Below are 13,779 nucleotides of genomic sequence, written 5' to 3'. Positions count from 1 at the left end.
ACTTCTGCAGTTACAAGAGGTGCTCAAACTGGTTCCCATCCGCGGCCAGACACTTCTGATGACGGCGAACTACTGCTTGAGCACCGTTGACCAAAGGGTCCACGTGTATACGTTTTTTTGGCACCCCGGTATACAGAGAAGTGTGTGTAAATGTCTCACAGATGTGTGCAGCCTGAAAAACTGGCATAAAATGAGCACCCAGATGGAGGAGCAGACGTCACCGGCTGCCAGAACCCTCTGCAAAGTCCCCTTCAGTCACCCTCTCTCCAAGGACAACCACTGTCCTGACTTCTCACGGGAGAGACTCGTGTTGCCTGTTTTGCAGCTTTATAGAAATGGGGTCACATAGGGTGTATTCCTTGCTGTACACGGTTCATTCTGCACGGTCTCCACCGTTTGTGTGGATGGAAACTGAGGAACTGCAAGAGGAAGTTACTGCTGCAGCCTTCACCGCAAATCTGAATCCTGAGAGGCTCAGCCTGTTCACTCGTTCATTCGTTCATTCATTCATTCACTATTCATTCCCTTACTGACACTAAGAAGGTGAGTCCCACCAGAGGCTTAGGAACTGGGAACTTTCCTTGCATCGGCGTTTGACAAGTGACTTGGGACAAATCTTTACTGGGGAGCACTGCTAATACGCCGTGTTTCCCCGAAAATAAGATCGAGCCAGACAGTCAGCTCTAATGCATCTTTTGGAGCAAAAATTAATATAAGACTCGGTCTTATTTTACTGTAAGACCTGGTATAATATAACATAACAGAATATATATAACATTGTATATAATATATATAATAAACGTAACATAATATATATAAAATAAACATAATATAATATAATATAGTATAATATAATACTGGGTCTCATATTAATTTTTGTTCCAAAAGACACATTAGAGCTGATGTCCAGCTAGGTCTTATTTTCGGGGAAACACGGTAACACAGGGAGGAAACCCAGACGCGGTCATGGACTCGGCACAGAGACCTGAGGTGCAGGCATGATACAGCCCTGGCCAGGGGAGGGCACGTCCTGTATGGATGGCTGGAGCGCCGCCACCGCTCATGGACCCTGTTTACGTAGCCCTTTCCCCCTCGTGCAGGGCAGGCCTTTCGCCTCCTTTGTCCTTGCTCCCCAGTGCCCAGCCCCGAGCCTGCACATAGTAGGTGCTCAGGAAATACTTGCGGAATTGAAAGGTATGTGTAAAAACGGCTGGTACGCAGAGGGTGCTCGACTGGTTTGGTGAGAAAACAGATGTTTGTTACCTCACCCGAATACTTCGATCACTTTTAGAGAAATAAATAGGTCACTTGTGGGTGACAATGACCAGGAGAGACCTTGACAAGTAAATTATCTGGGCCAGTTCCAGCTGCTAGCCATCCCTGAGGTCTGTGGTCAGGCCTGGGCGTGGGAGCATACCCTCTGTGCCTCAGTTTCCTCATCTGTAAAATGGGATTAAATGAGCCAATGCGTCGAGTTCTCAGAACCACCCTTGGCACGTGGAAGCACTGCATGAAGCCAGTTAGTGTGTGTGTCCCGATTCGTATCACACCTTGCAGATCAGGAGGGAAGCCCCAGGGGGAGCCGGTGAGAATGGGGAGGGGCGAGAATCTGGGAGGAGCATGTTCTTTGGGGCAGAGCACAGCTGGGCTCAAACGTCAGCCCCAGACTCCCTGAGGGGCCCTGAACAAGTCACTCACGTGTGCAGCTCGGGTTCCTTATTGGTGACATGGACAGTGAGTGTGGTGGGGACATGGGGGCCGTGAGCACCACTCCTGCTGGTGCCTCTGGGAGGGCCGGGCGAGGGTCTGGGGAGAGGTTCCAGGGGCGGCGGGGGAGCAGACCCCACAGACCCAGAGGGAGGCTGGAGTGCTCGAGGGGCCCCAAGCACGTGACCACCGCCCTACATCTTGGCAGCAAAGCAGCCCACGCGGCTTCCTTGTAAACATTTTTACAGACACAGCCAGAAGGTCCTCGGGTGGCCGCCAGGCCTGAAAGGAAAATCACCAGGCCCGCAAAACACACAATCTCTCTGGGGCCCTTGGGCCTCGTAAAAGCAGCAGGAACAAAGGTCTGATGCTTCCCGGAGGAGGCGCCGAATCGCCTGTCCCTGTACACAGACGGCCACACTCACGCGTGCACACACTCATCCGCCCACGTGCGCCCGTGGGCACACAAGCACACACCCTCGCACACGTGTTCTACACCCCCACGCTCACACAGGCTCACCCACTAGCCTGAGTGCGTGCACACACGAGAGACATGTGACACATTGTCACAGGGGCACCTGCTCACGAATGCACACACTCACCCACAAGTGGACACGCGTGGGCCCTGCTTGCTGGAAGCCAGACTTGGAGTGGAGTTGATCCCGGAACTTCAAGGCCCAGGGGATTATGGGCTGAGCCCCCAGAGCGCTGCCTCCAGCTACCAGCTTCCGAGACGCAGTGCAACGGAGGGGGCTGTGTCCCTATGAGACGTGAGACTCAAGTGGCTTAACGTCTCCAAGCCTCAGTTTCCTCATCTGTCAAGGGGCGGGAGAGCCCATGAGGAGGCTTCTCAGTTAAAACCTGTACAGTGCCTGGCACATAGTAACTGCTCAATAAAGACCAGCGGTTATCAGGAGTCATATGTGTAGTGTTTCCCAGAGCCCTGTTTGGAAGCTGGGGCCGGGGTCGCTCAGCCCAAAACTTCACAAGGAACAATGGAGGAAGACACAGCCGTGGGGAAGCCGAGCAAACGGAGGAGGCCGACCGCACTGCCCAAAGCCAGCTCAGCGGCGGGGGCCTGTGGGTTTCCTGTCACGTGCTCAGTCTCACCAACTGCCACTTGGCTGGAGCTCTCCAAGGAGAGTGTCTGCGAGAGAGGAATGTCACCAGCCTCCATGACACACTGGGAGGGGTCAGAGGCCAGTCCCCAGGTCCCTGAACCTCCTGACATGACAGCGAAACCACAAGCTCGGTCCCACCATCCGGGGACCTGGATGGCCCCACACCGTGGACTTAAGAATTTCCCCCGAGCTAAGCACGCCAAAACCCCCGTGTTGGGACAGTTTAGGTGACTGGACTTCTGCCTTGGTTTCCCCATCCCAACTTCCAGGACCAGAGCTGTTTAAAGAAACCTGCATACTTGTTCTCTCTCGGTAGCCATTGCCCTCAGTGGCACTATACCCTCCAGGATCCATTCTCCTGTTCTTCCCTAATAACCAAACCCCTGGCTTTCAGCCGAACACAGAGCTGCCCAGGATAAAGACTTCATTTCCCAGCCTCCCTTGCAGCTGAGTGAGGCCATGTGATCAAGTTTTGGCCAAGGAGACATAAGCAGGTGATGTGGGCCAACTTCTGGGAACGTCAGAGTGGACAGGCAGGCTTTGCCCTTTCTCCTTAGCCCTTCCTCTACCCGGCTGCTGGGATGCAGACGTGACAGCTGGAGCTCTCACCGCCATCTTAGATCATGAGGCCCAAAGCCTTTGGGATGATGGAGAGGGAGCAGGGGCCCGGCTCTTGAGGCCGTAGGGAGCAGAGACACCCCGGATTGCCTACTTTCAAACTTTTATAAGAGAGATAAGTAAGGGTCTCACTGGAGCCTCAGCTAAACTGCATCCTGAAGACTGTACCCCCACTCAGGCTGCAGCCTGCTCCCATCATTCTACACGGCTCTGAGCATCACTGGGGGCTCAGAATCTCTGCCGTTGGGGCCCAAACACCTGTGAGACCTCCCTGCTTAGCAGCGTCCAGCCAGGCTGGACATCCCTACCCCTGGAGACGGGGGAGTAGGGACCTCTGCTTCCCTCCCCTGAGGTCAAATCCTACAGCTGAAGGCAGTGCCCCCAACACAGCACCGGTCTTACCAGACCCCGGCTCCTTCACACACCCTGCCTCCCGGGGAGTCCCAGTGTGCCCCGGAAGTAACAGGGTAATGACTCTCAGGACCACCCCCCTGGCCAGGGGGGCTGAAATAATCCTCCCCCCGCCCCCCCACTTCACTGACTGCTGAGAAACTCGGGGCTTTGTAACAAACAGGGCTCCGGCTCCCAGGTCACGCTTACCTTTCTCTGATGCTGGGGCCAGGTCAATGAAGCTGCGGCATTTTTCACCTTAGGGAAGAAAAGAAGAGTTTTCAGAATACGAGAGGAAGTGGGTGCTTTAGGCTTTCACCTCTCCCCACTCCACGCGCCCTGGGACTGAGCAGGGAGAGGGGCCTGAGCGTCTCCAACGCAAGTGGCATCTTTCTCCACCAACCCTTATTCCTGGCAAGACGGTGTCCCCACAGCATGTGGACGCTGAACCTGCAAACTCAGCTGACCAGCACCCGTAATGACACCGCTTGCTCCTCCCCACGCAGCCCGGCCCTGTCACCCCCACTCCCGCAAAGCCCTCGCTCCCCTGCCACAGTCTCCACCCCACTCTCCACCCCACAGCCCCTCCCTGGGCCCTTTGGCCTCCACTCAGGACTCTGGCCAATCCACTCTGCACACTGACGCCAGAGGGATGTTTTCAACACACAGTTCTGATCACAGCAAACACACACGTGTGCACACGCCTGCTCACAACCCTCTGATGTCTTCCCAAGGGATAAAGTACCAATTCTTCACCTGGACCCAGGACCGGCCTCCACCATCTCTCCACCCACACCGCCTGGCGGCACCTCTCGGCTCCTGTGTCCCTGTGTTCCCTCCCACCATGCTGTCCCCCTGCCAGAACACACTTGTCCCTCTTGTAAGCTCTCACGGCACCTGGGCCTTCTCCTGGGGGGCACCAGGCACCTTATAGTCCTTCCTGTGTGCGTGAATCTTGGATGGGGACAGGGGCCACATCCTCAATGCATCTCCCGCCCAGTACACGGCCATTCCATCTCCCAGGTTCTCCGGCCGAAGCCTTGATCTCTCCCTTTCTCTCACACCCCCACATCTGATCTGCGGCCCCCGCTTCACAGTCTATCTAGAATCCGACCACTTCTCATCACCTCCTCTGGTCCAGACACCATCGTCTCCCACCTGGATTGTTGCAGCAGCCTCTGCACGTGTCTCCCAGGATCCTGTTCTAACCTAAGATTATGTTGTTTCTCTGCTCAGAACCTGCTGTGATTCCCAATGCACTGAGTCAGAACCTACGTCCTCACTGTGGCCTGCGAGGCCCTGTGTCACCTGTCCCCCCATCACCTCCCTGACCTCGTCTCCTAATATCTTCCCCCTGGCGCTCTCCGCTCCTGCCACACTGGCCTCCTTGCTGATCCTTAAATGTGCCAGCCCCACCCCCTGCCTCAGGGCCTTTGCACATGCTGCTATTTCTGCCTAGAGCATTCTTCCCCTAGAAAGCTGAATGGTTTATCCTTCTTCTCCTTTATCACGTTCCTCAAATGTTGCCTTCTCAGGGAGGCCTTTTCCAACTAATGTATTTAATATTCCAAACGTCCCTTCCCTGTCGCTCCCTATCTCTCTTCCCGCTGGGCCCCTAGCACCTAGAACAGTGCCTGCTACACAGTGAGAGCTCAGTAAATATTTGTTAAAGGCGTATATGAATGAATGAACAAGCAAATGAATTCATGAATAGTGAATGAATGAGTGAATGAATAAGTGAGTGAATGAATGAATGAGTGAGTGAATGAATGAACGAGTGAATGAGTGAGTGAATGAATGACTGAATGAATGAGTGAGTGAATGAGTGAATGAATGAAAGAGTGAATGAATGAACGAACACCTTCTACCTATAAGAAACACCTTACACCTATAAGAAACTTCAGCTCGTCAGTCTTTCCTCTCAGGCCTCTCTGATGCCAACCACTGTGCTGGCCACCAAGAATGTCCCCAGCCTCCAGGCCCTTTCTTGTGAAGGGAGCACACACTGGAACCCCCACTCACAAACACGTTTTGTTTGGCCCATGCAGGATCCTAAAAATAGGGAAAGTGTTGCCTACAAATCCAGACTTCTGGCTTTCTCTTGAAGAACCAGAAGAGCAGGCCATGCTGGGCCCACAACCCCACCCAGCAGAGGCTGCCCACTTCCACTGGGGCACACGCTCTCTAGTTCGTCACAGTCTGTCCTTGCCACATCCCCACTCCCTGCTGCTCTACTCCTAGCCTCACTTAAACCTCCCAGCTGGCCGCTGAGACACTGAATTGGATGACCTTTACGGGAGCCTGCAACCCCCGGTTTAAAGATTTTACTGCTGATCCCAGCAAGGAGATAGATTTGGGGTCAAAATGGGACCAAGGTGGGTTGGGGGGCTGGGGGCATGAAAAAGATCTGGAAGCTTCCAGCATTGCCCACTCTTGTGTCTGCCTGGAGCTTTCTAAGTTCTTCTCTAAGAAAGTCCCTGATGCCCCTTTGGGCTCCTGAACCTCCTTCCAGCCCCACAGAAATACAGAGGCAAATGTGGGGGAGTGCTGGGAGACGAGTCTGACAAGGAAAGCGGGCCAGATCACGAAGGGTCTAAGCCAAGGAGTAGCTTCCCCTCTTCCTTATATGATCCCTTTCCAGAGTCACAAGGCCGCAGGTGGGTGGATGCTGTTTCTGAGGTTCCATCCTACCTGCTTCCTCCATCGACTACACTGAGAAGCAGGACTCTCACCTCCCTTTACAGAAGAAGAAAATAAGGCTCAGAGCTGCTCAGTGACTGGCCTGGGCCACACAGCGAGTCAGTGGTACCGAGATTACCACCTGCTAAAACAGACGTTTGCGGACAGCCAAGAACTGGAAGGGAGGATTTAAAAAATGAAAATAGGTGGTGAGCTAGCATGGATGGATTTTCAAGGCAATATTTTTCAATGTCTTTAATATTCCTCTTGCTTTCTCAAAGCTGGAGAGGGAAAATGTTAACGGCCAAATTCAGACCAGCACCCAGGGCTACATTTAGACGTTGGTGAGCCCTGAGCTCATCTGCCTTTTGGATCCCTTCCTAAATTAAAAAAAAAAAATTCGATTAAAAATTGTATTTTACCACTGCATTAGCTCAAGATGAATATATTAACATTATATATTAAAATTTGTCTATATTTTGTCTATATTTGTCTATATATACTTGTATATATTAAAAGTTTATGTTTGTTCTTCTGATTTTAAAATTGAAACAGTTTCATAGGCCTGTGAAAGTATTGGGGGCCCTGGGCTCTACCCCTCGGGGTCTGAGGGAGAGACCGGCCAGCAGCTCCAGGTCTCCCAGTTCCCATGCCCGGCTTCTGGATACTAAGATTTCTGTGCTAGGCCTTTTCCCTTCGCTGTTTCTTTAAAAGCTTTATTGAGATATAATTCACAGGCCATACGACTCCCCCATTTAAAGTCCACAATTCAGACATGTCTAGGGTATCCTTAGTATATTCCCAAGATTGGGTAACCATCACCGCAATCAGTTTCAGAACACTTCCATCACCCTACAGAGAACCCCCATACCTACCAGTCAGTCCCCATTGACCTCCATTCTCCCGGCACTGACCATCCACTAATCGATTTCCCTTCTCTATGGATTGGCCTGTTCTGCACATTTTGCATAAATGGACTCACAGAAAACGTGGCCTCTGTGTCTGGCTTCTCTCACTCAGCATCGTGTTTTCAAGGTTCATCCACGTGGCAGGCTGTGTCAGCGCTAAAAATTCTCCCCCTTTTTCCTGTGGATACTATTCCATCATTGCAGTTTGGCTTTGCCCTATTTTATGTATCCATTCATCAGGTGATGGACATTTAGGTTTCTTTCCACTTTTTGGCTATTTGTCAACATTCATGCACAAGTTTTTGTGTGGACAAGTTTTCATTTCTCTGGGGTGTAGACCTAGGAGTGAGACTGCTGGGTCATGTGGTAACTCTGTGTTTAACCTTTTGGGAACTGCTAGACTGTCCTCCTCAAGAGGTGTACCATTTTCCATTCCCCCCAGCAGTGCAGGAGGGCTCCAATCGCTCTGCACCTCTGTCCATGCTCATTATTGCCTGTCATTCATTACTGTTATTAGCATCCTGGCAGGTGGGAAGTACTATCTCATCGTGGCTTTGATTTGCATTTCCCTAATGGCTAACGGTGTGGAACACCTTTCCCTGTGCTTATTAAGGGTCATTTTTTTGGGAGAAATTCAGGTCCTTTGCCCATTTTCAATTAGATTATTTTTCATCTTAGTGAGTCGTAAGTGTTCTTTACATATTTTGCAAACAAGGACCTGATCGGATATCGGATTTGCAGGTATTTTTCTCCTGTTCTGTGAACAGTCTTTCCACTTTCTTGATGGTATCCTTTGAAGAGGAAGAATTTTAAATTTTAATGAATTCAAAAATGTTTTCATTGTTTTAAAAAAATGGAAATTTTTCAATTCAATATTTTCCCACCACCCCCTCCCCCAACTTCACGTGAAGCCGTTGTTCTCAGGCTAGTTGTGGAAGATGCAGCTCACTGGCCCATGTGGGAATCGAACCGGCTACCTCGGTGCCAGGAGCGCAGTGCTCCAACCACCTGCGCCACCTGGCCACCCGTCAATTCATCATTTTTTTTAATCTAAATTTTCTTTTATTGCTTGTGCTTTTCTGTCATATCGAAGAAGGCTTGGCCTAACCCAAGATCATGAAGATTTAGTCTTATTCATCCTTAGAGCTTTATAATTTTAACTCTTACTTTTCGGCCGAGTCTCTATCAGGTTGGTGCAAAAGTAATTGCAGTTTAACAGGTTAAAAATAACCATAAAACCCGCAATGACTTTTGCACCAACCTAATATTTAGAGTTTATTTATGTGTATGGTGTATAAAAGGAATCTGACTTCATTCTTTCGCACGTGGACATCTAGTTGTCCCAGCCCCATTTGTGGAAAGCCTATTCTCTCCCCATTGAATTGTCTTGACACCCTTGTCAAAAATTAATCGATTCTAAACGTGATGGTTAGTTTTGTACTTTCAATGCCTTCCATGAATGTATATATCTGTCCTTCTACAGGCACCACACTTTTGATTACTGCAGCTTTGTAGGAAGTTTTGAAATTGGGAAGTGAGTCCTCCAACTTTGCTTTCCATTTTTAAGATGACTTTGGCTATTAGGAGTCCCTTGCATTCCCATAGGAATTTTAGAATCAACTTGTGAATTTCTGCAAAAAAAACCAGTTGTAATTTGGTAGGGATTGCATTCAATCTGTAGCTCAATTTGGGGCATATTGCCATCTTCACAATATTAATTCTTCTAATCCATGAACATGGGGTATCTTTTCATTATTTAGATCTTCAATTTCTTCCAATATTGTTTTGTAGTCTGCAGAATATAAGTTTTTCATTTCTTTTGTTAGATTTTTGTCCTAAGTATTTTATTCTTTTTGATGGTGTTGTAAATGGAGTTGGTTTCTTTTCATTTTCAGATTGTTCATTGCTATGTATATAAATATGATTAATTTTTGTGTATTGACCTGGTACCCTGTAATCTTGCTGAATTCATTGATTAGTCCTAATAAGTTTTTAGTGGACTGTTAGGATTTTCTGTATAGAAGATCACGTCATCGACAAATAGAGATAGTTTTACTTTTTCCTTTCCAATCTCAATGTTTTTTATTTCTTTTTCTTGCCTAATTGCTCTATAAAACCTTCAGTAGAATGTTGAATAGAAGTGTCACGAGCAGACCCCCTTGCCTTATTCCTGATCTTAGGGGAAAGGATTTATTCTTGTACCATTAAATATGAGGCTTTTCATAGATACTCTTTATCAAATTGAGGAAGTTTCTTTCTATTCCTAATCTGTTAAAGTGTTTGCCTTCTCTTTAATCCCATAATAACCTGCAATGTAGTTCTGAGAATCCCCATTCTAGAGACAAACAAACTGAGGCTCTGAGTTTACAGTGATTTGCCCAAGACCACACAGACAGCAATGATGGAGCAGGACTCAGCTCAGGTCTACAGACTCCAAACTCCATGCCCTAAAGATTTTCCAGCTATCTGTTCCCATTTGCGATATCAGAATTTCCTGGGCAGCCAGCTATTCCCGCTGTGTAGAGCTGCTAAATGTCCTGAAAGGAATCCGCTAAGACTATACCTATATGCAGATTAAAAAAAAAAAATCCACCAGCGTCAAATAAAGTAGCTCTATACTTCTATTTCTGCTCCATGGATGAGACTGACGGAAAACACGTGAGCAGAGATGGTCAAACTTGGCCCACACTGCAATGGGTGAAGGAAACATCAAAGTGATGACCTGAGGAGGACTAGATGTTTCAACGGTCAGTACGTCGAATAACTGAAATCCAAACACAAAGGGGCTTCTGTCTCCAAACCCTACTCGCCAAGGTGAAGGTCAGCTGTCCACTTGTGAGAACGACATCAAACGGTACCATACTGGCTTGTTGCTTTCAGAAGTGGCCCTTAAAACATTGCCATATTTGTCCGTTGTTAATTTTACAGGTTTAACGAAGGGATTTCGTTTGGGTATAAAACTGAAGACAGGTGCACGTATCTCTTCAGAGGGAGGCCTGCCAGTGAGGTCACGGAGCTGAGCATGTTACTTTCTGTGGCCCGTGAAACTTGAAACCTTGAAAGATCCGAAAGGTCATCCCAGTTACGTGGTTCTCAGCCCTGGAAAGGCCGGGCCCCACCCACGTGGACCCTGATTTAACTGGTCAGTGTGAGGCCTAAACATCAATAGGGTTTTAAAACCTCCACAGGTGCTTCCAACGTGCAGCTAGGGTGACAGTCACACACCAATCTGACTTGTAAAAAATCTATTTTCAACATCAGAAAAATCATAGTAAGTCACTAGACACTCTTTCCAGCAACTACCTTCGTGGGGCAGGATAGCTGATGGCCAAGCGCCTCAGCTCTGGAATCAGCAGAGCTGGGCTCCAATCCTGCCTCTGTCACTTCCTGTCATGCAACACACCAGTCTTTCTGTGCCTCGATTTCCTTGACTGTAAAATGGGCACAGCACCAATAGGTGTGTTGTAAACACTGAACACGGGTGAAAAGCTTAGACGCGACACCTGGAGCAGAGCGGGCACTCAGGAGATGGTGGCCCCCACCCTCACCTCCCACATATGGATCGGAGGAGACGTGGGACAGGGTCTTTCGCAGGCTGATGGAGGAGAGACGAGATAGATGCACAGATCACCATCATGGTGGTGGTGGTGTGTGGGGTTCCGAACAGGGGCCTGAACCAGCCAGGCCTGAGTTCAGCCTGACTCCATCACTTACTAGGTGTGCTACGTTAACCTTTTGGTGCCTCTGTTTCCCTTCCTATAAAAAGGGAAAACCACCAATGCTAGTATTTCTATAGTGCTTCTTAAAGAGGGGTCAGAAGAGGGTAGGCCAACCACTAGGTGCAGCTAGGACCGCCCAGGGGCCAGCATCCAGACCGCCAAGTGGCAGCTGCAGGGATGTAAGGGCTTCCCTGTCGGCTGGTGTCTGGGAGTGGCCCTCGACCTTCCACTGTCTCCCCCAAACCCAGGGACATGACCTGGTCACTGCCCTAGTTTTGCCCCTTGAGATGCGCTTTCTCCCATCACTCCCTCCTGCTCTGATGCCCTTGGACCCACGGCGAGTTACTCAGATCAAGAAAGTGAATAAGGATCAGCATCTCCTCCCCAAGGAGGGTTCCCTAAGGTCCACTGTGTTCCCAGAGGCCCACGGAAGGGGGATGCTGCCCCATTTCAGGGAGGGGACAGAGGAAGGAAAGTGTATGAGAGGAGGCGGCAGCCAGCAGACCCCAGGGGAGAAGTGTGTTGGGGATCCCTGAGCAGCAGGACCTCATAACCCCTAAAGGGATGGCAGGGTCTTCCAGGAACATGTCCTAGGAAAGTTGGACATGGGGTCAGAGGTCACAGGCTCAGCAACAATCCTGCACCTGAAACAGGTTTTCCAGTCAATATGGCAGACGAGGTAAATGCTGTCCTCACCTCCTCTCAGGACCACATCGGTTACAACTAAACCACAGAACAACCATCATTGAGAAACGCCTGAAATCTAGTTGAACAGAAGCCCTACAACTATTGACCTACAGAAGAAGCCACCTCGTGACTGGTAGGAGAGGCGGAGACACAGAATGGGCTGGTCCCACCCCCCGTGTGACCTTAAAATCGGGAAGCATATCTCGGCTGTGGAGGTCCCCCTCTCCCCTAGAGGAGCGAAGGGTCCCAGTCCCACACCAGGCTCCCCAGCCCGGGGTTCCAGTGCCAGGGAGAGATCAAAAGATACATAGAAACAAATGACAATGAAAATACATCCCGCCAAAATTTGGGGGATGCAGTGAAAGCAGTTGTAAGAGGGAGATTTATATCATTACAGGCCTCTCTCAAGAACCAAGAAAAATCCCAGATAAACAACCTCACGTTACAACTTAAAGAACTAGAAAAAGAAGAACAAATGAAACCCAAGGTCAGGAGAAGAAAGGAAATAATAAAAATCAGAGCAGAACTAAATGAAATAGAGAACAAAAAGACAATAGAAAGAATTGATGTGACAAAGAGCTGGTTCTTTGAAAAGATTAATAAAACTGACAAACCCTTGGCTATATTCACTAAGATAAAAAGAGAAAAGACACTAATATACAAAATCAGAAATGAAAGAGGGCAAGTTATCATAGATGTGACAGAAATACAAAGGATCATCCAAGAATACTATGAAGGACTATATGCCACCAAATTCAATAACCTAGAAGAAATGGACAAGTTCTTAGAAACATATAGCCTTCCTAGGCTGAATCACGAAGAAGAGGAAAATCTAAAGAGACCGATCACCAGTAAGGAAATTGAATCAGTCATCCGAAACCTTCCCAAAAGCAAAAGTCTGGGACCAGATGGCTTCACTAGTAAATTCTACCAAACCTTCAAAGAGGATCTAATACCTGTCCTACTCAAACTCTTCCAAAAAATTGAAGAAGAGACAGTACTCCCTAACTCATTTTATGAGGCCAACATTACCCTGATACCAAAACCTGGTAAGGATAACACAAAAAAAGAAAACTACAGACCAATATCTCTGATGAATCCAGATGAAAAAATCCTAAACCAAATTCTAGCAAATCCAACGCAACAATGCATTAAAAAGATTATTCATCACGACCAAGTGGGGTTCATCCCCGGGGCGCAAGAATGGTTCAACACACGCAAATCCATCAATGTGATACATCACATAAACAAAATAAAGGACAAAAATCATATGATTATATCAATTGATGCAGAAAAAGCATTTGACAAGATACAACATCCATTTATGATTAAAACACTTAATAAAATAGGTATAGAAGGAAAATACCTTAACATAATAAAGGCCATATATGACAAACCCTCAGCTAATCTCTTAATTAATGGTGAAAAACTGAAGCCCTTTGCTGTACGTTCAAGAACACGACAGGGCTGTCCTCTATCAGCTCTGATTTTCAACATAGTTTTGGAAGTCCTTGCCAGAGCAATCAGGCAAGAGAAAGAAATAAAAGGCATCCAAATTGGGAATGAAAAAGTTAAATTGTCACTCTTTGCAGATGACATGATCCTATATATAGAAAACCCTAAAGACTCCACCAAAAAGCTATTAGAAACAATAAACGAATACAGTCAAGTTGGGCTACAAAATCAACGTACAAAAGTCCATTGTATTCCTATATATTAACAATGAAATCTCAGAAAAAGCAATAAAAATTTTAAAAAAACAATTCCTTTTGCAATTGCAACAAAAAGAATAAAATACCTAGGAATAAGCTTAACCAAGGACGTGAAAGACCTATATGCTGAAAACTATACATTTTTAAAAGACATTAAAGAAGACGCAAAGAAATGGAAAGACATTCCGTGCTCATGGATTGGAAGAATAAACATAGTTAAAATGGCCATATTACCCAA

The 13,779-nt window shown here is 48.0% G+C and overlaps 1 protein-coding gene across 2 annotated transcripts in view; it reads right to left on the bottom strand.

Moving 5' to 3' along the window:
• GSG1L (GSG1 like) overlaps positions 1–13,779 on the bottom strand; it is a 193,096-nt gene that overhangs the window by 113,354 nt on the left and 65,963 nt on the right. For both annotated transcript variants that reach the window (XM_033101078.1, XM_033101077.1), the window contains exon 2: positions 4,047–4,094. In XM_033101078.1, coding sequence (XP_032956969.1) covers positions 4,047–4,094 — 48 coding nt within the window. The remainder of the gene's footprint in view (positions 1–4,046; positions 4,095–13,779) is intronic.

The sequence above is a fragment of the Rhinolophus ferrumequinum genome, assembly GCF_004115265.2.
Source record: "Rhinolophus ferrumequinum isolate MPI-CBG mRhiFer1 chromosome 15 unlocalized genomic scaffold, mRhiFer1_v1.p scaffold_54_arrow_ctg1_1, whole genome shotgun sequence".
In the NCBI taxonomy this organism is placed as follows: Eukaryota; Metazoa; Chordata; class Mammalia; order Chiroptera; family Rhinolophidae; genus Rhinolophus; species Rhinolophus ferrumequinum.
Note: the sequence above shows the minus strand (reverse complement) of the source record. Positions and strands in the feature narration are given on the sequence as shown.